Below are 19,557 nucleotides of genomic sequence, written 5' to 3' on the forward strand. Positions count from 1 at the left end.
CTCAGTGGAGGGAAGGTGTGTGACCTGGACGGTGAGCACGGGGCAGCCGCTCGCCTCCACACCCAGCTCCTGCTCACAGCTCTGCTTTCCTGCCTGCTCAGGTCCAGGCACTTGAAGTCAAGCTTGCTAGATGGTCCTTTGCATACATTTTTTGGGGGAAAGAAGTGTCTCTGTGTAGAAATTTGGAAAAATTGGATTCAAGAGAGACTTTAGTCTTTTTTTTTTTTTTTTTTGCCACCAGGGTTGTTGCTGGGGCTTGGTGCCTACACTATGTATCCACTGCTCTGGACAACCCTGTTCCCCGTTTTTTTCTTTCTACTTTATTTGACAAGATGGGAAGAAAAAGACTCTTGCAATGTGCTTCACCTCATGAAGCATTCCCCCTGCAGGTGGGGGCTGGGGAGGGTGGGCCTAGCTTCTTGTATATATGCACCCAACCAACTGTGCCACTGCCCAGCCCCAGCCCCTCTACCATGTTTTATTTTTTAAATTTGTTTCTAGAGGATCAAACACAGAGCCTCACAGTAGTGCTCTGCTTCTGTGTCAACCCTCTGCCCTCCCCTAAAATACCTGTATATCTCTCTACACCAGAGAGTGAATTCAGGATCTTGCATAATACTACTCCTGAGCCCAGTTTTTTTTCATGTAGAGAAAGGGAGTGAGAGAAAAGGGAGAGACTCTTCAGCTCAGCTTCACCATTCCTGGAGCTCCCTTGGTTGCTCTCCATGGTGCTCCCACGTGGTGCTGGGCCTTGAGCCCAGTGCCTTGATCATGGTGAGACACAGGCTCTATCTGCTAAGCTGCCCCCCTCCGAATATACTTATACATAAAGGAGAGGTAGAGACATCAAAGCACCACTCCACCCATCCGTGGAGTTGCATTGATACTTGTTTTTGTTCTTGGTCTCATGTGGTGCTGGGGGTCGAACCCAGGACCTCAGGTATGGAAGGAGTGCACCCTACCCATTAATTCACCTCTGTGATCCTTGCCATGTGCAATCTGTCATCCGTCCATCCATCCATCCATCCGCCCGCCTGCCCACCCGCCCGCCCGTCCATCCGTCTGTCCGTCCGTCCGTCCATCCATCCGTCCGTCCATCCATCCATCCATCTATCTATCTAGGAATTGGGTTGAAAAGGTAGTGATGTCTGTCACTCATGGAAACAGCACTCATATAAGTGATAGTAGTTGCCGTGCGCTCTGGCCCAGGTGCTGTGTCTCTTCATTGTCTCTTGGGAAACCCCTTTTAGCCCAGGCCTGGTCACTATGGCACACAGATTGAGGGCAGCTCTCTTTATGACTTTGCACTAGCCCCATTTCCAGGTCTGGTGCAAGATTGTTTTTTTGCCGTAAGCAACTGAGTTGTGTTCATCTCTGGGCTGCTTTCTGGCAGGACTGGGAGTTCTTGTAATAACAGGCAGTGGTTGGAGGAACTGATTTAGCCCTCACATGGAAGAGGAGTAACTCAATTGACATTCCGTTGTAATTTAGCAGTCGGTTAATGGCCACTTACTGGAAAATGTTACCAGGCTCTCTGCGGTGAGTGTTGTTAGAAACTGAATTACTCTGTATATTTCCCCAGGGTCCTTTTCCCCTTCCCTTCAAGTAGACTCTCGGAGCAGCAGGAAGTGGCACTGTGTTGCAATCACAGCGTCATTGTTCCTTTGATTATTTATTCTCTGTGACACAATTAAGTACATTGGAACCAGAGACTTGCCAACAGCCCAGGGGGTGGCGTGGATTCACTGGGTCATTTTGCTCGGTGTCCAGGCCTGAAGATGCTGAGGTCCAGCGATGTCAATTTCACACGTAATTAACGGAGCAGCTCTCTGTCTTGTTGCCTTTACCTGGGGAATTACTGCAAACAGCTGGTCACCTCCTGGGATTTGTATAATCATTCACTCCACAGAAATCTTTGCTGGGCAGCAGAGGTGAAAGAATTTGAGTTTTTTTAAAAAAATATTTATTTATTCCCTTTTGTTTCCCTTGTTGTTTTTATTGTTGTAGTTATTATTGTTGTCATCATTGTTGAGAATTTGAGTTTTTTGGGATCCGAGTTTGAGGCTGTTGATTAAACTGTGAGACCTTGGGTAATGCAGTGAACCTCTCTGAACTCAACCAGGAGTTCTAGCTTTTAACAGATGGGGATGTTTGTTAAACATCCTTGGGGAAAGCAGCACTCCTGCACCCCTGCACCCCTGCACCCTGCAGGTAGCCAGGAAGAGGGGCTAGAAGTGCCATTGTGTCTGCATCCTGCACCAGCTTCCCCCTCTCTATCTGATGGCCAAGGCCATAACGTGAGGGTGAATGCAATGCACCAAACATTGGACTGGTGGTAGTGGGGGGGTGGGGGAAGAGGGGACAGTGGCTCTGAGGTCCCAGTGCACAGTGGTGGAGGAGGACCTATGCTGGGGGTGAGTGTTTTGCAGAAAACTGACATTTTATACAGGTCTCAACAATTGTATTTACTGTAAACCACCCTCCCAATAAAAATTAAAAAAAAAAAGAGAATTCAGGTGAATGCACATGTGAACTCCTGAAGACAAAGGCTAGCCCCTTAGGGACTCAAGCAACCCCAGGAGCCACAATAAAACTTAGAAGACCAGGAAATTTGGGATCCTCACCCTGGTGCATCTCTCTCTCTCTCTCTCTCTCTCTTTCTCTCTCTCTATCTGGAGACTTCAGTATATAATCAAGTATCTTCCTCCTCTTCCCCTCCTCCCCCGTCTACAAGCCTATAAGGCATATACTTTCCTGTTTTTACTAACCCAATTTTGTCTCAATAGACACTCATCTCCCTGAAACATAGCTGTTTCTCTTGTGATTCCTCCATGTAGATGCCAGCCTGGAACCTTCCCGAGCTTAGAGTCCTTTGCCCTGTCCCCTTTCACTCCACTGCTCCAGCGATGCAAGTGTCCAGGGAGGAGAGGTCATTCAGGTGACCTTAGAGGAGGCAGCTGACATAGTGGCTGGAACATTCGAGACATTCTTCTCACCATCTTAATCATAAAACAGAAATGTCTTCTTTGTTGGATTGGCAAGCTGGCAAATGAGGGAGCTGAAACTCATCTCAACTTTTGACCCCTGGGGCAAGCGTCTCCTCTTCCTGTCACACAGGGTGAGGGTGGTGTCAGCATTAGCTGCTTGCCAGGGCGGGTTCAGGGGAGTCCCCTCTTCCTGGCTGGAGTCTGCATGGGGAGCACAGCGTATGCCACCTCCAGCTACATGGAGTGTCTTTCGGGGACGCTTGGCCATCTTCCAAAGGAATCCACACTGGGCTGCCCACATCATTCCATTTCTAGGTCATGTTTTCAACTCCTTCCTGCTCGGGCTTTCCAGCCTTTCTGAAGTAAATGAAATAATTGTCACCAGCCTCCCACTTCATTACTTTGGCGGCTGCCCCTCTTTCTCCCACAAGCATGGAGGAAGTCCACTGGGACTCTTGGCAGCCTCCCTGCCTCATGGCACCTGGGCCTGGATTTTTGAGGCCTGTTGGATCCCCAAAGCCTCTCTTCTTGCACCCCAGTCTGGACAGTGTCCCAGACCCAGCGCCCAGGGAAGCGGCCACTGCACTGGCACACACTGAAAAGCTGTGGTTTGTTTTCTTCCCCCTCCTTCCCCCTCCAGAGTACAAGAAGAAGTACGGCGAGGAACACGGCTCCTGCCAGGCTGGGATGGCAGGCGTCTTCACCGAGGTGGGTGTCAGCTGCTTGGGCAGCAACGTCTTCCTGCTGGGTGTGGTTCAGATCCTTCCTGGTGGGGGATTCCAGCAGCCCCTTGAGGTGGGTCTGCAGGTGCTCCACAGACTTATGGGCTATGAAGTTAAACTGTTCTGACATCCTGGAATGGTCATAGAAATGTGGGGGGACCCCGGTGGTGTCAAGCCAGATTGAGCACACATGTTGTGATGTGCAAGGACCAGATTCAAGTCCCTGGTCCTTACCTGTAGGAAGAAAGCTTCTCAAGTGGGGAAGCAGTGCTGCAGGTGTCTCTCCTCCCCCTCCTCCCTCCCCCTCTCTCCATCACTCTCAATCTCCCCCTTCTCTCTCAACCTCTCTGTCTCTATCCAGTAATTAAATAAATAAATTAGTATATGGGGAATAGATAGCATAATGGTTATGCAAAGAGACTCTCATGCCTGAGGCTCCAAAGTCCCAAGTTCAGTCTCCCTTTACCACCATAAACCAGAACTGAGTGGTGCTCTGGTTAAAAAGAAAAGGTTAAAAAAAAAAAAACAACTATAAAATAGTTAAAAAGAAAGGAGTGTGTGGGGTAGCAACTGGCTAAAAACCTTGCAGCATAGAGGGTGGGCTGGCTCATGTGGAGGCCGCCTATGATTTAGACTTTTTCTTTCCCTTTCTTTACTCTCTTTCCTTTCCTTTCTTTCACTCTCTCTCTCCCTTTCTTTTTCTTCCTTTCTTTCTCTCTTTCTTTCTGTTTCCTTGTTTCTCTCCCTCTCTCTGTCTCTCTCTTTCTTTCTTTTTTGATAGGGACAGAGAGAAATTGAGATGTAAGGAAGATGGGCTGGGTGGTGGCACAGCTGGTTGAGCGCACATGTTACAGTGCACAAGGACCCAGGTTTGAGCCCTTGGTTCCCACCTGCAGGGGGAAAGCTTTTCGAGTGGTGAAGCATGTTGCAGGTGTCTCTCTGTGTCTCTTCCTCTCTTATCACCCCCTACCCTCTCGATTTCTGGCTGCATCTATTCAATAAAGTTAGTAAAAAAAAAATTGAAAAAAAGAGCGAAGGAAGAAGGAGATGGAGGGAGGGAGAGACATCTGCAGCACTGCTCTACCACTCACAGGTCTTCCCATTCTGCAGCTGGGGACCAGGAACTTAAATCTAGGTCCTTGAGCATTATAACGTGTTCTCTACCATGTGTGCCACCGCCTGGCCCTGATTTTGACAATTTCTATAGGAATTATCTTGTTCCTGAGACCCATGGAAAGCATTGGCTAAAAGAGGTGTAAGCGAGGCAGTGTTTGGTCATTCTGCCCTCACTGTTGGCTGTTGTGAGGGTCTTCTGAGCACCATTCCCCCCTCCTTAGTGGAGACTTGACATAGGCATCACTGTCCCCTCTGCCTAATTAGGGGGGGTTGCAGGGTGCACCCTAGACTGGAATGCTTATGTGCCTGTGCAGGAGTACCAGGCCTGCTCCAGTGCATTTTAGGGGCTACATTCTCCTGTGGGTCTCCCCCTGTAAGCTTCACATCTGCTCTTTTTCTCAAGCATTTAAAATTTTTTAAAAAATTTTATTTATTTTCCCTTTTGTTGCCCTTGTTGTCTTTCTTTTTTATTGTTATTGTAGTTATTATTGTTGTTATTGATGTCTTCATTGTTGGATAGGACAGAGAGAAATGGAGAGCGGAGGGGAAGACAGAGAGGGGGAGAGAAAGACAGACACCTGCAGACCTGCTTCACCGCCTATGAAGTAACTCCCCTGCAGGTGGGGAGCCGGGGGCTCGAACTGGGACCCTTCCGCTGGTCCTTGCACTTTGTGCCACGTGTGCTTAACCTGCTGTGTTACCACCTGACTCCCTTTTCAAGCATTTTTATGACTTGCCACCCTGTACAGTATTTCTTTTTTTAAAAAAATATTTTTTAAATTTTATTTATTTATTCCCTTTTTTTGCCCTTGTTGTTTTATTGTTGTAGTTATTATTGTTGTTGTCGTCATTGTTGGATAGGACAGAGAGAAACGGAGAGAGGAGGGGAAGACAGAGAGGGGGAGAGAAAGATAGACACCTGCAGACCTGCTTCACCGCCTGTGAAGCGACTCCCCTGCAGGTGGGGAGCCGGGGTTCGAACCGGGATCCTTATGCTGGTCCTTGTGCTTTGCACCACCTGCGCTTAACCCGCTGCGCTACAGCCCGACTCCCCCTGTACAGTATTTCATGGTCATCATGCTTCTAGTTTCTCAGGCCTCTTCCCTCCAAAAGTTTGTTTTACTTTTTTACTTCCAATTCCTTTGCAATCCTATTGTTTTGACCTAAAAAAAAAAAATCCTAGGATAGAGGTAGATAGCTTTATGGTTATGCAAAGAGACTCACATGTCTGAGGCTCTAAAGCCCAAGGTTCAGTTCCCTGCCACCACCATAAGTCAGAGCTGATCAGTGCTCTGATTAAAAGGAAAAATCCCAGGTAAAGTAGATTTACCACCACCTCTGCCTCTGCTGTCACCACCACCCATTTAGAAAAGCTTTTGAGGGGGTTCGGGAAGTGACACACCAAGCTAAGTGCACATAGTACAAGGCGCAAGGACCCATGCAAGGATCCTGGTTCGAAGCCCTGGCTCCCCACCTGCAAGGGGGTCACTTCACAAGTGGTGAAAAGCAGGTCTGCAGGTTTCTCTCCCTCTCTATCTCCCCCTCTCAATTTCTCTCTGTCCTATCAAAAATGGCTGCCAGGAGCAGTGGATTCGTAGTGCAGACACTGAGCTCTAGTGATAACCCTGGAGGCAAAAAAACCTTTTGTCATTGCCTGGAGATACACTGAATTGACCTCCTTTTATCTTTTTTGTTCTTTTTCTTCTTTTCTTTTTTTAAATAGTATTACAGTATGCACAAGACCACTTTAAAGTCAGTACTCCTTTGGCACTTAGTTTTTTTTTTTCCCCATCTCCACTGATTTGAAATGCCACTTTCCCAAGTTTACTGTCTTCTTTCATCTCAGTAAGCATTTAGTTTATGTAACTTCTCATCCCCCTTTCTATTTTATTTGATAGGACTGAGAGAGGAAGGCTAGGTAAAGAGAAAGTTGGTTAGCTGCAGACCTGTTTCACCGCCTGTGAAGCGACCCCCCCTCCCCCCACAGGTGGGGAGCCAGAGGCTCGAACCTGGATCCTTACACAGGTCCTTGTGTTTTGCACCACATGTGCTTAACCTGCTATCTCCTTTTCTTTTTTGAGAAAGTGAGAGTATGGAAAGTACTGCTTCACCATCCATGGAGCTTTATTAAAACAAAACAACAAAAACCCTTCATTGCTTCATGTGTTGCCAGGGATCAAACTCTCTCTCAAGTCTCACATATGAAAGGCAGACATATCCCACCATGGACCACTCCCCACCTTAAAGAATCCAGTTTTAAGACAGAGAGAGGAGAAAGAGAAAGCAAACTCATCATGAAATGGAGAACTCTGATGTGGATGGAAAGCTGAGAATTTCTGGGGAGGGATATCACAGTAACCTCATGAGTTAGAAAGTCAGGGGAGATGAGGGCATTGGGGCTGGGTGGAAGGAAACTTTGGTCGGAGTAGTTGGAAGGGCAGGGGTGTGGAGGGGAAGCCCGGGTGGCCGTGTAAGTCCAAGGTACCTAGAGGAACCAATTTGTCCAGTCTCCAGGCTGTGCGGTCCAGAGCTGAGAGACCATGGTACCCCCAGCGTGTGGATCACTCTGACCAACACTCGTGGGGGCCTGAGAAGGGAACGGCAGCTGGGGGAAGGGCTCAGTCTTCCATTTTGACTCCGACCTCATGTTCTCTTGGCCACTCTGGACTTTAGCCTCTGTTTCAATTCCCAGGCCTTTGGCCTCTCTAAACAGGAGGGCTTTGAACTCACTGCCTGCCTTGTTTCTGGAACTTCAGTTCCAGGAAATGTGTTTGAAGGGGTCAAGAAGCACAGATGGCTCCCTCCTCTGCCCTCCTGCTGACCTGGTCACTTGGGTTTGCCTGTGCTATGAGCCAAGCTATCCCTTCATAAGACCAGCTGCCTTCCAAGCTGGAGGTGCTTCTGTGACCTTCCAGGCTTGGCCATGCTGTCCCTAAATCCTCAGGCCTGAGGTGTCAGCTGGACCTGAAGGTCACTGAACCCGGGGTTATCAGAGCTGCTTAATTTATGGATGAGTTTTAGCTGATCATTGAGGATAAGAGAGGGTTTTCTAGGACCTTTATTTATTTTCGTGGCCTAGGATAACAGTGGTGACTGATACATTTAAGCAGCAGGAGTAGGCCTGCCAGCACTAGAGAAAGCCCCATCGTGGGAATGTTTCCCCCAGGCCTCGGCTGTGCATCCTGAGTGCTCTTCTGCCCTCCTGTTTGGCTGCCTGAAGCACGCAGAGAGAAGCCCCGTGTGTGAGGGAGATAGCATAACGGTTATGCAAAGACTGTTATGCCCAAGGCTCCAGAGTGTCAGGTTCAATCTCACACCACCATAAGCCAGAGCTGAGCTGTATTCTCTGTGCCTGTGGAGCGTTTGCTAGTATTCATCTCCCCAGTACAGGCTCAAGCTAGCTGTTTATTGGTCAGCTCTTCATTCTTGCTTCAGGTAGTCACTGGCCTCTGGCGTGCAGGGAAGTTTGCACTTATGCCCATGATACTTGCCTTGGCTGTTTTTGGGTGGTAGGGAGCTAGACACTGATAACATCTTTCTAGTATTTGTAAATGCTTCAAGAAGACACAATTCCCTTCCCCATCCAAAGATCCTGTACCTCAGGTTTGGCCTCAGCTTATTTAGTTTGAACTAAAAGGAGGGCGAGAGACCATAGACACAAAGAGAAGAAAAAAGAGGTAAGAGGGGCTGTTGGCTTGAAAGGCTTTTGAGGAGATGGGACCTACCTTTGCTTATCCTCTTGGCAGTGTTTGAGAGGGCATATAGGTGCACGTTGGCTTTTATCTTCTTACCCTGGTGATCAAAAGTGATGGCTTAGTGTCCCCAAAAGCCTTAGAAGCCTGTGGTGATGCTCATTACTTGGGCCTAGAAAGAGCTGCAGGTAGAGAAAGCACTTTGTGTACGTGCAGATTGTGTACTGAGGCTGCCACTCCTGACGTTCCTCTAGTATTTGAGAACACATTCTTTTCTGGGCTCACGGTCAAGGAAAATGTCTCTGATAAACGGACGATGTTTCTCACCTCCTTTTAGAGTTAGTACTGCCCCTTCCACAGAATGGTGTGTGTAAGGGCAGTGAAGGCATGAGTCTCCCACCAGTACTTTCTGAGTGCAGAACTGATAGATTTTTTTTTTTTTGGATGACAGTGAAATACTTCCAAGGGCATCCAGCATCTCAACATCTTTCCTTCCTTCCCGAGAGGCAGGAGGGAGCAGAACCTTCAGGTGACGTGCTCACTGACTTACCATTCATAGTTCATACCTTCCTGAATTTTTAGAGTAAATAATTCAGGCAGCAAGCTGGTGAATTTTCCTCTCTCTCTCTCTCTCTCTATATATATATATATATATATATATATATATATATATATATTTACTTATGGATTTAGTTTTTATGAGAGAGACACAAAGAGAAAGATATGGGTGGGAGGGAGGGAGAGAGAGAGAGAGAGAGAAAGACTGAGACCATAGCATTACTCAGCTCTGGCTTATGATGGTGCTGAGGATTGAACCTGGGACCTCAGAGCTTCAGGCAACAAAGTCGTCTGCATAACCATTATGCTGTCTTCCCAGCCCTCTTCGCTTACTCTTTAATGGCTTTTTCCCCCCATCCCCAGATGGCCACAGACAATATGCTGCTCAGCGCATTGTCTTGATGTCGCTTCCCCACACTTGCTCTCCTGCCATGCACACTAGCCTCCTCTCTCACTTTCTCCAGATTTTTTTTTTTGATGCTTCAGATGCTTGCCCCCTGGAAACTCACTATGACTTTATAGATTGCCATCAGAAACTCGCCATCTTTAGGGCAGGGTCTAGTTTCCAGATCTGGACTAGTGGAGCTAATTTCTGACAGTGGAGAGGCCAGATCTATGGGGAGGCTCCAGCCTGGAAAGGGGTTTCTTGTTTCAGAGGCCAAGGAAGGATTGTTGTGTCTCCTCAGTCAGAAGCATGACCCTTGATGTCTGCCTTCTCCATGAGCCTGGGTGGCCTGCCTGGTATATATATATATATATGTATATATACATACATGGGGGGTTTCCTCTGGAAATCGTCTTTATTTTAACCTTTCTTGGGGACAAGATTTTTTTTGTAAAATATGTTGCAAATTTCCATACTGCCTTAGCCTATAAAAGTCTTAGAAAGGGGCTTTGTTTTTCTGGATAGCTAGTATAAGCTTTCTCCACACACAATAAGCCATACTTTCTAAATATTGGTACATGAAAAATGAGCAGTATTTGGGCTGGCGAAATGATTCACTTGGATAGTGTGCTGCTCTCCATGTGCACAGTCCAGACGCCAGCCTTGTCCCCACTGCACTGAAGGAAGCTGTGGTGCTGTAATCTCTTTCATTTCCTGTCTCTCCCTCTTTATCTCTATTTAAAAGGAAGGAAGAAAGATGAGTGATTTTGTTAAAGAATTATATTTTTTGCGATTCCTATTGTAGCATAGATACTTGAGAAAAATCATTAGTTAATAATGATTGTTTTGGGAAAGAAAGGAGCGGAAGCTCTAGCAGGGACACCCTGTGGATGCGGGGACCGCCTGCCCAGCCTCCAGACTGAACTCCATTTTGCCGCTTGAGTAGAGTCGGCCCAGGAACACGGGGTGCATTTTCTGAGATGAGCTCCTTGTCAGTGTTTGATCCTCATTCTAGAATTCTGAAACACACACACACAAAACCAAACTTTCCGGGATGAAAGGAAGAGAAACAACAGATTACTGTAATCCTTTTACCCCAGGGGGGTAAAAAGCCATAAACATGGGGTGTATTTTTCTGGTTCTTTGTCTGTCTGCATTTCTTTTTCTTCACAAACCATGATCATAATATACATGTTGTTTGCTATGGCTTTTTAAACCCACCAACACTTTGTGACTATCTCAGTGCTTCTATCTAGATTGTCTACAGCATTTTAAAATTTAGTTTATTATGATAATGATGTTGTCACCAGGGCTTCACTGCTTTGGACTGACTTTTTCAGATGCAAGAGAGGCAGAGACAGAGGGAGAGACAGAGGGAGAGAGGGAGAAGGGAAAGATACCACAACACAAAATCTGCCTCCAGTGAGGTAGGGGCCAGGCTCCAACCTGGATAGCCTGGTAAAGCAGGTGCGCTTTTCAGGTGAGGAGTTTTTATTGGCTCTCCTATAGGATTTTTAATGCTGCAGAATCCTATGGACTGACTGGACTGTGACTTAGAATCCCTGTTAGAAATTCAGATTATTTTCAGCCTTCATTAGCATAGTGGTGAAGTGTCCCTTTCTGAGTAAAGCTGTGGAGTTTTCTGCTTCTTCCTTAGGTGAAAGTGTAAGGATTAGGTGTAAGGATTAGATGATCATATTGTTTCTGAGTTTGCTATCACACATCTATTCTCAGGCTGTTGAAGATGTCATCTGCCCCTCTCTCTGTCTTTTAATAATTTTTTTAACTATATTTATTTATTTGATGGAGACAGCCAGAAACCAAGAGGAAGGGAGATTTAGAGAGGGAGAGAGAAAGAGAGACACCTGCAGCCCTGATTCACCCCACATGAAGCTTTCCCCCTGCACGTGGGGATTGGGGCCTTAAACCTGGGTCCTTGGGTACTGATATGTGCATTCAACCAGCTGCACCACCACCTTCCCCTACCCCTCTCTCTTTTTATTTTTTAATTTTATTTTTTATCAGAGTGCTGCTCAGCTCTAGCTAATGGGGCATTGAACCTGGGACTTTGGGATCTCAGGCATGACAGTCTCTTTGCATAACCATTATGCTATCTCACCTGCCCTGCCATCTGCCTCTAATTTACATGCTCAAGACATCTATGCCTTTTTGTTGTAGTACTGTCTCTTTCTGCCTTTCATCTCTTTCTAGTCTATAGGCAATGGAAACCATAAGGACAGGGAACTTGGTGAACTGTTGTTTAACTTTTTTACTTGCTTAGTTGAAGAAAGTGCTTGGTGAGACATCTTAGGTTTAGGTTTATTTCTGCATTTTTTTTTCTTTTTGCTTTCAGGGTTAGCTGGGGCTCGGTGCCAGCACTATGAATCCACTGCTCCTGTTGGCCGTTTTTTGTTTGTTTGTTTAAAATGGAGAAGGTAGGGGAAGATAGAGATTCAGGGAGAAACAGACATCTACAGACCTGCTTCACCACTTATATAGCAACCCACTGCAGGTGGGGAGCCCGGGGGCTTGAACTGGGATCTTTGCACACGTCCTTGCACTTCATACTATGTGTGCTTAACCCTGTGCCCCACTGTCTGACCCCCAGAAGTCTTTTTTTTTTTTGCCTCCAGGGTTATTGCTGGGGCTTGATGCCTGCACCATGAATCCACTGCTCCTGGAGGCTATTTTTTTCCTTTCGTTGCCCTTGTTGCTTATCATTGTTGTGGTTAATATTATTGTTGTTATTGCTGTCATTGTTGTTGGATAGGACAGAGAGAAATGGAGAGAGGAGGGGAAGACAGAGAGAAAGACAGACACCTGCAAACCTGCTTCACCACCCATGAAGTGACCCCCCTGCAGGTGGGGAGCCGGGGGCTCGAACCGGGATCTTTACACTGGTCCTTGTACATTACACCATGTGTGTTTAACCTGCTGTGCTGCTGCCCGACCTCCATCCCCCCCCCCTTTTTTTTTTTACCGGAGGTGTGTACCTCTGGTTTCTGATGAGACTGGGATTTGAACATAGAGCTCTGCTGCCTCAGGCATGAAGGCCTTTGCGCAGCCACTACACCAGGTAAGCGGTCTTCTGCGTTCTTTGTCTATGGTTATGATTCCCATCATTTCAGGAGCACTGCTGCATCCTTTGGCCTCCTTGCCTGTTTACCTTGAGCTTCTCTCCCTTAGGAGCTGGTGGTGATGGGGGCCCCAGGCTCCTTTTATTGGGCTGGGACAATCAAAGTGCTGAATATCACAGACAACACCTATTTCAAACTGAATGATGAAACAGTCATGAACAGGCGATACACCTACCTGGGTGAGTGGCTTTGGGAGGTGACAGGTAAGAAAGGAGTGATAAAGGAGTGATGACCATCATGTCCACCAAGTATTGTGTTACTGGCAGAAAGAATTTTTGCATCTATTGTTCTGATTGGTTGTACTCTGAGCACAGGCCCATACACAGGAGGATGGGATGACAACAAAGAAGGGGTATGAATTAAAGCTGGGGGGGGGGGCGGGGGGGGCGGGAGCACACGTGGCACAAAGCGCAAGGACTGGCATAGGGATCCCGGTTCGAACCCCCAGCTCCCCACCTGCAGGGGAGTTGCTTCAGAAGCGGTGAAGCAGGTCTGCAGGTGTCTATCTTTCTCTCTCCCTCTCTGTCTTCCCCTCCTCTCTCCATTTCTCTCTGTCCTGTCTAACAACAACGACATCAACAACAATAATAATTACAACAACGATAAAACAACAAGGGCAACAAAAGTGGGGGGATAAAAGCCTCCAGGAGCAGTGCATTCATGGTGCAGGCACCTAGCCCCAGCAACAACCCTGGAGAAATTAAATAAATAAATAAATAAATAAATAAAAAAGCTGCAGGGACTTAATGAAAACACTGACAGTTGACTCTCCCCCCCATCACCCCCCCCCCAGGAAAGCAAGCATTGTATTTTCTTATTTCAGGAATCACACAAAGTCAGAGGGGTAGATGCACAATGAATGTCATAGATGTTTGCTTTTTCAGTTATTCCTTTGGATGAGGTCTCTGCTTCCTGGACACAAAACAGGTCACCCATAGAAATAACAGGAACCTGAAATTATTGCGACTGATGGCAGCCTAATGCTGAAGTTTAATTAAAGGTTGAGAAAAAAAAAATTCTCTCATTTTCTTAGCCCTTTTAATCTTCCAGAAAGAAGAGAGACCCAGTTTAAGTGAGTAGCAAGCAGACAAGAATGAAGCCAGGTCAACAACATGCCGATTTAAGAGCAGAAATAGGCTGTTTCTGCTCAAGTACATGATGATTTTACGTGACTCTCTCCTTTAATCCATGTTCTAAATTCTATATTAGCAGACTCCAAATGAAGCTGATTTTAGGAAGACTTCTAATATGAGGGAGCAATGCTGTCTTGCATTCATTACCCAAGACTGAAATCCAGTGAGATGCTTGTTAAGAGAGTCCCTGCGTAACCGTTATGCTGTCTCTCTTGCCCTGTACTCAGAGTGGTTGTCACTCTGTGCTCCCAGCTCCTTTCCAAAGTCATTTGCCGACCACTTATTCTAGAGCAGCCTCTGCTTACTATCATAATTTCGTTGAATTCCTGAAGCCATCTTTTGTGAGGCACTTCTTATTTATCTACATCGGATAGGTGAAAACCGTAGGCACAGAGAAGTTAGATCACCTGCCAAGGTCACATGGTTAAACCTGTGGCCTCTGAGCCCGAAGTCTAAGCTCTGAGCTCCCTCCTGGTGGAAGGGGAACTGACTGCCACTCCGACTGCTACAGGGAATGGCAGGGTCAGCTGAGGCTTTGGTATCACACATGGTAGTCTTAGGTACTGGGCATCTCCAGATCACAGTATTAGGGATTGAGGGTGAGGATCAATTTTTATTTTATTTTTAAAATATTTCAAATATTTTATTTATTTATTTTCCCTTTTGTTGCCCTTGTCTTTTTATTGTTATTGTAATTATTATTGTTGTTGTTATTGATATTGTCATTGCTAGATAGGACGAAGAGAAATGGAGAGAGGAGGGAAGACAGAGAGGGGGAGAGAAAGATAGACACTTGCAGACCTGCTTCACCGCCTGTGAAGCGACTCTCCTGCAGGTGGGGAGCCGGGGGTTCAAACAGGGATCACCAGTACGCCAGTCCTTGTGCTTCATGCCATGTGCGCTTAACCCGCTGTGCTACCGCTCTACTCCCTGAGGAGAAATCTTGAGGGCAAATATGGCAGCTCATAGAAGGTTTCTGCTTGTGAGAGGAGAGCTTTCAACTTGTCAGCAAAGTCCAAAAGTAGGAGACATTTAAACATAGCACAAACAAAAGGCAAGTCTAATGCGGGGCGATAGAAATGAGGCTAGTGGCTACCCAGAGAGGGGCGGATATCCACTAGGGAAGAAAAAGGAGCCGTCTGCGTTATGGCTCTGTGCTTTTATCCACTGGGCGGGGAGTGCTCGGTTATGTACGTGTGAACATAATTGCTTATTTCTACATATGTGTTTCTCGACTGTGAGAAACTTTTTGTTCTTGGTGGATCATTTCTCTCCCTGATCTTTTTATTTTTTAAATTTTTTATTATTTTATTGGGAGTGGGGAGGTTCATGGTTTCTTGTACCATTGTTGGCACACAGGCATGATTTCTTATCTCCCTGAGATAGCTGTCTACTGAATGCCCTCACCCCTTGGGTTAGGTCCTTTTCCACCATCATGCACCAGGACCCCAGTGCCCTTTCAACTTCTTCCCTTTCTCTCCTTCCCCAGAATCCTTTGCTTTGATGCAATGCACCAGCTCCCTGATCTTTCTTAACCCCTTTTCTTGGTTCTTGTTTGTAGGTTATGCTGTTACTGCCGGTCACTTCTCTCACCCATCCACCATGGATGTGGTAGGCGGCGCCCCACAGGATGAAGGCATTGGAAAGGTGAGTCTGTGAAACAACATGAAGTCCTTTGGAATAGGGGAACATGCTGTCCCTGTCAGAGAGGTTAGTCTGCTTACCTAGAACATTCTGCTGTGTGACCAGCAGCTAAGTGGTGAAACACCCTCATGTTGGTCTCCTTCCAGGCACTTTTGAGAGTTTATCTTGAAATTTTAATCAGAGAATGACTATTACTCGCAGAATCCCCTGTTCTCTGCAGTTCTCATCTGATGACTGTGTGAAAGAGAGGCTAAGAGTGACCCTTGGTTTCATGACATCCTCTCAAGGAAACGTGTCCAGCACTGTCCAGTGTCAAGTCCTCCAGTCTCACAAAACCTTCCCAAGTTAGAAGAATCATGCAGAGTCCCAGGTATTTTATGGTGCTTTTGAGATTTATCTCAGGACCTAGACTCTCATATGTTTCCCCAGTGTTTAGAACTAAGATTTACTCAGCCCAAAGGCTAATCTGGGACTCTGCGGCCTGCTTTGTCTGCCATGTCCATCTAGAGTGTAGTAATGACCCCTTTGACCAGGACTTTTGGAATCCCCTGGGACTCACAGTCTATAGGGATTGAAGTATAGAGAACTAGGCTTACTGGTTCTTTAGTTCTAGGATATAGAAAACAGTTGAGTCAGGAATGTACATTTTCTGACAAACTTCCAAAGTCTCCTGATGGGCAGGACTGAACATGGGAGTGATCTCTGCATCTGAGCCCTTTCAGGTAGACCTAAGGTAGAGTCTGTCCATATTCTGGAGGCTTGGGGAATTGAATTTGGGTCTGGGCCACTCTTATGGGAGTCTCCCATTGAGAAGTCGCTCTTGGGATTGGCTGACAAGACATGACTGTCATAGGTTCATGAGGGGGGTCGGGTGGTGGCGCAGTGGGTTAAGCGCACGTGCATAAAGGACCGGCATAAGGATCCCGGTTCGAGCCCCCGGCTCCCCACCTACAGGAAAGTCGCTTAGCAGGCGGTGAAGCAGGTCTGCAGGTGTCTGTCTTTCTCTCCCCCTCTCTGTCTTCCCCTCCTCTCTCCATTTCTGTCTGTCCTATCCAACAATGAACAACATCAACAATGGTAATAATAATAACCACAACAAGGCTACAACAACAAGGGCAACAAAGGGGGGAAAAATGGCCTCCAGGAGCAGTGGATTCATGGTGCAGGCACCGAGCCCAGCAATAACCCTGGAGGAAAAAAACAAACAAAAAAAAGGTTCATGAGAATCATTTTCCTGGAGCTTCCTGTGAAGGACAGGGGCTCAGCCACTGGCACTACTGGAGCATGCGTCTCCTCCTTCTGAGCATGGGTGCTATGGAGATTACATCTGCACAAATGAAACCAGATAAAAACTCAGGACCCTGAGCAGGGGGAGGCGTGCAGATTGAACTCTGATAACTTCAGAACTTCGTGAGTCTTCCTAAGTCACATGAATTCCTGTACAGGGTGGAGAGAAGCAGTCTCCAAGCTGCTCATCTCTTCCTGAGAGGAGCTGGCATGTCTGTAGTGAGGGGAGAATGCTCACCTCTCTGTTTGCACGGACACGGAGGCCTCTCTAATGAGGATAGCAGCTTTCTTTGCTCACCATTGCAGAAAAACACCATCTAATTTTACTGCTTCCTCTTCAGTAGCAAAGACCTTGTCAAGTCTCAAGATGAGAATGACATTTATAACTAAGTAGAGCCAGTCAGAATACTGGGTCCATTTAGCCAAAAAGAAAGTGAAGACACGCACGAATGACACTGGGAAAATTGGCTGTTGTCCCCAGAGTTGCTGATGTGTCCTGTTCCTAGAAATGGGCTGGAACAAGCTTAATTCCCAAGCGCCCTGAGTGATAGGCATGTGGTTGTCATGGTTTGGGTTGCTACTCATTTAAAAAATTTTTTTGTGTGAATTATATATTTATTATTAGATAAAGACAGAGGAATCGAGAGGAAGAAGGAAGTAGAGAGGAAAAGAGACAGAGAGACACCTGCAGTCCTGTTTTACCACTTGTGGAGCTTTTCCCCTGCAGGTGGGGATCAGGGGCTTGAACGTGGGCCCTTGCACACTGTCATGTGTGCACTTAACCAGGTGCGCCACCGCCCGGCCCCTGGGTCACTCCTCATTTCTGGTGCCAGAGCAGAGACACATTCACACTGAGATGGTAGGTCCTTATCTTATGGTGTGTCCCCCCCCCCCCCTGGTTCTCATGGGACACTCTTCATACCATGTCACTTGGAAAAGAAGTTCTGTAGCAATGCCACTAGGAAGTTCCACATCAGTGGTCTTTGTGGTGGAGATTCCTGTGTAAACATCCGTACTCATGCTCCAAAGAGTGTCTCAGAGCAGGACTCCACTTACTGTCTAGCCGTGGCACTGGTGTTTTCTGGAATCCCCCAGGGAGTGGATCTGTTGCTGTGGTTGTAACAGTCACTTCCATTTCTCTTTTTTATTGCCAATACCTGTTAACGCTCTAACAAGTGGGAATGAAGGGAATATTTCAAGGAAGAAAAAGTACTTCCTCTCAGAGTTGACTTGTTTACTAGTAATGTTGATGCTCTTGGACCCGGCTGCACACAACTGCATGAAGGATGTGCTTCTCAAGTAGTGGAGGCGAGCTGTGCCCCAGAACTGGAGGAGACTTACTTTGTGGGCTCAGTCAAATGAGAGCTAGGCCGTTGTGGTCCTGCTCAGAGGAGTCTGGGCACACCTGCCATGGGTCTGATACGGGCAATTAATTAGAGATCCCGGGGGGGGGGGGAGTGAGTGGACACGTGACTCAGTGGTGGAATGCCTGTTTCACGATCTGAAAAACAAAACAAAACAAAGCAGAACCAGAGGTGGCTCACTGATAAAAAAAAAATATGTGGGGCCCTATATTTGACCTCTAACACTCCTGAGAAGTTGCTGAGAGGGGCCAGGTGGTGGTGCACCTGGTAAAGCACACAAGTCACAATGTGCAAGGATACAGGTTCAAGCCTCTGGCTCCCACCTGCAGAAGGGAAGCTTCATGAGTGGTGAAGCAGTGCTACAGGTTTCTCTCTCCCTTTCTGTCTCTCCCTTTTCAACTTTGGTCTTTACTTAAAATAAAATAAAATAAAATAAAATATATTAAAAAGAAGGTGCTGGGTGGGGCGGGGGGGCTGGCGGTAGCACAGTGGGTTAAATGCACATGGCCCAAAGCACAATGACTGGGTTAAGAATCCCAGTTCGAGCCCCCACCTCCCCACCTGCAGGGGAGTTGTCACAAGTGGTAAAGCAGGTCAGTAGGTGTTTATCTTTCTGTCCCCCTCTCTGTCTTCCCTTCCTCTCTTGATTTCTCTCTGTCCTATCCAGCAACAATGACAGCAGTAACAACAACAACAATAATAACAGTAAGGGCAACAAAAAGGAAAAAAAAAATAGCCTTCAAGTGGATTCATGGTGCAGGCACCGAGCCCCAGCAATGACCCTGGAGGCAAAAAAAGAAAAAAAAAGAAGGTGCTCAGAAATATTTATGATCAGTGTATCCTGCTTAACTAGATTTTTTTTTCCTTCCATAGGTTTATATTTTTCGAACTGATCGAAGATCGGGTACCTTAATTAAGATTTTTCAGGCGTCAGGTAAAAAGGTGAGATTCTTGGTGTTGTATTTGTTTTGAGAGATGTCATCTTGTGTGGGTCAGCTCTTTATCCAAAGCTGTCTAAAAGGCCTCATCTTTGTCCTTTTTTTATGATCTGCTTCTGCATGGTGCCTTTACCTTCTCTGCTCTGTGTGAGACCTGCAACTCTGTGGGACTAGTGCTGATAGGAGACAAACAGCAGGAAGTGTTTGTGCTTGGCCAAGTGTTAGCACAGTGCTTTAAAAGGCTGCCCACAGTGCCAACTGTAACCCATCAACCCACCAGTAAAGTGATTTGGAAAAAAAAAATTCTAAGGTTGTCCTAGTTCAAATCCTCATCAGAGCTGCCCCATGTTATGTCTCTGTCTGCCTTGTTCTGTCCCTCTCTGGTTTTCTGTCTGTCTTTTCTCTCAGGCATATGTGTCTGTCTCTCTAAAGACAGCAGGTAAGGCTGAGTACAGGTTGGCAAATCCATGGTAATAATTATCTCAGTACTAATTGACGACTTTAAAAGGATAAAGTGTTCTCCCTCCCCTGTCTCATGCACCCAGTGTCACGCCTTCCTCCTCACATTTTGAGTCCTCTCCCATCATATTCACA

General features: G+C 46.7%; 1 protein-coding gene across 1 annotated transcript in view; it reads left to right on the plus strand.

Annotated features, from left to right (window-relative positions):
* Positions 1 to 19,557, plus strand: part of ITGA9 (integrin subunit alpha 9) — a 399,146-nt gene that overhangs the window by 62,430 nt on the left and 317,159 nt on the right. Inside the window, exons 7-10 of the mRNA XM_060180609.1 lie at positions 3,628 to 3,695; positions 12,647 to 12,776; positions 15,292 to 15,377; positions 18,899 to 18,967. Coding sequence (XP_060036592.1) covers positions 3,628 to 3,695; positions 12,647 to 12,776; positions 15,292 to 15,377; positions 18,899 to 18,967 — 353 coding nt within the window. The remainder of the gene's footprint in view (positions 1 to 3,627; positions 3,696 to 12,646; positions 12,777 to 15,291; positions 15,378 to 18,898; positions 18,968 to 19,557) is intronic.

The sequence above is a fragment of the Erinaceus europaeus genome, chromosome 21, assembly GCF_950295315.1.
Source record: "Erinaceus europaeus chromosome 21, mEriEur2.1, whole genome shotgun sequence".
NCBI classification, from domain to species: Eukaryota; Metazoa; Chordata; class Mammalia; order Eulipotyphla; family Erinaceidae; genus Erinaceus; species Erinaceus europaeus.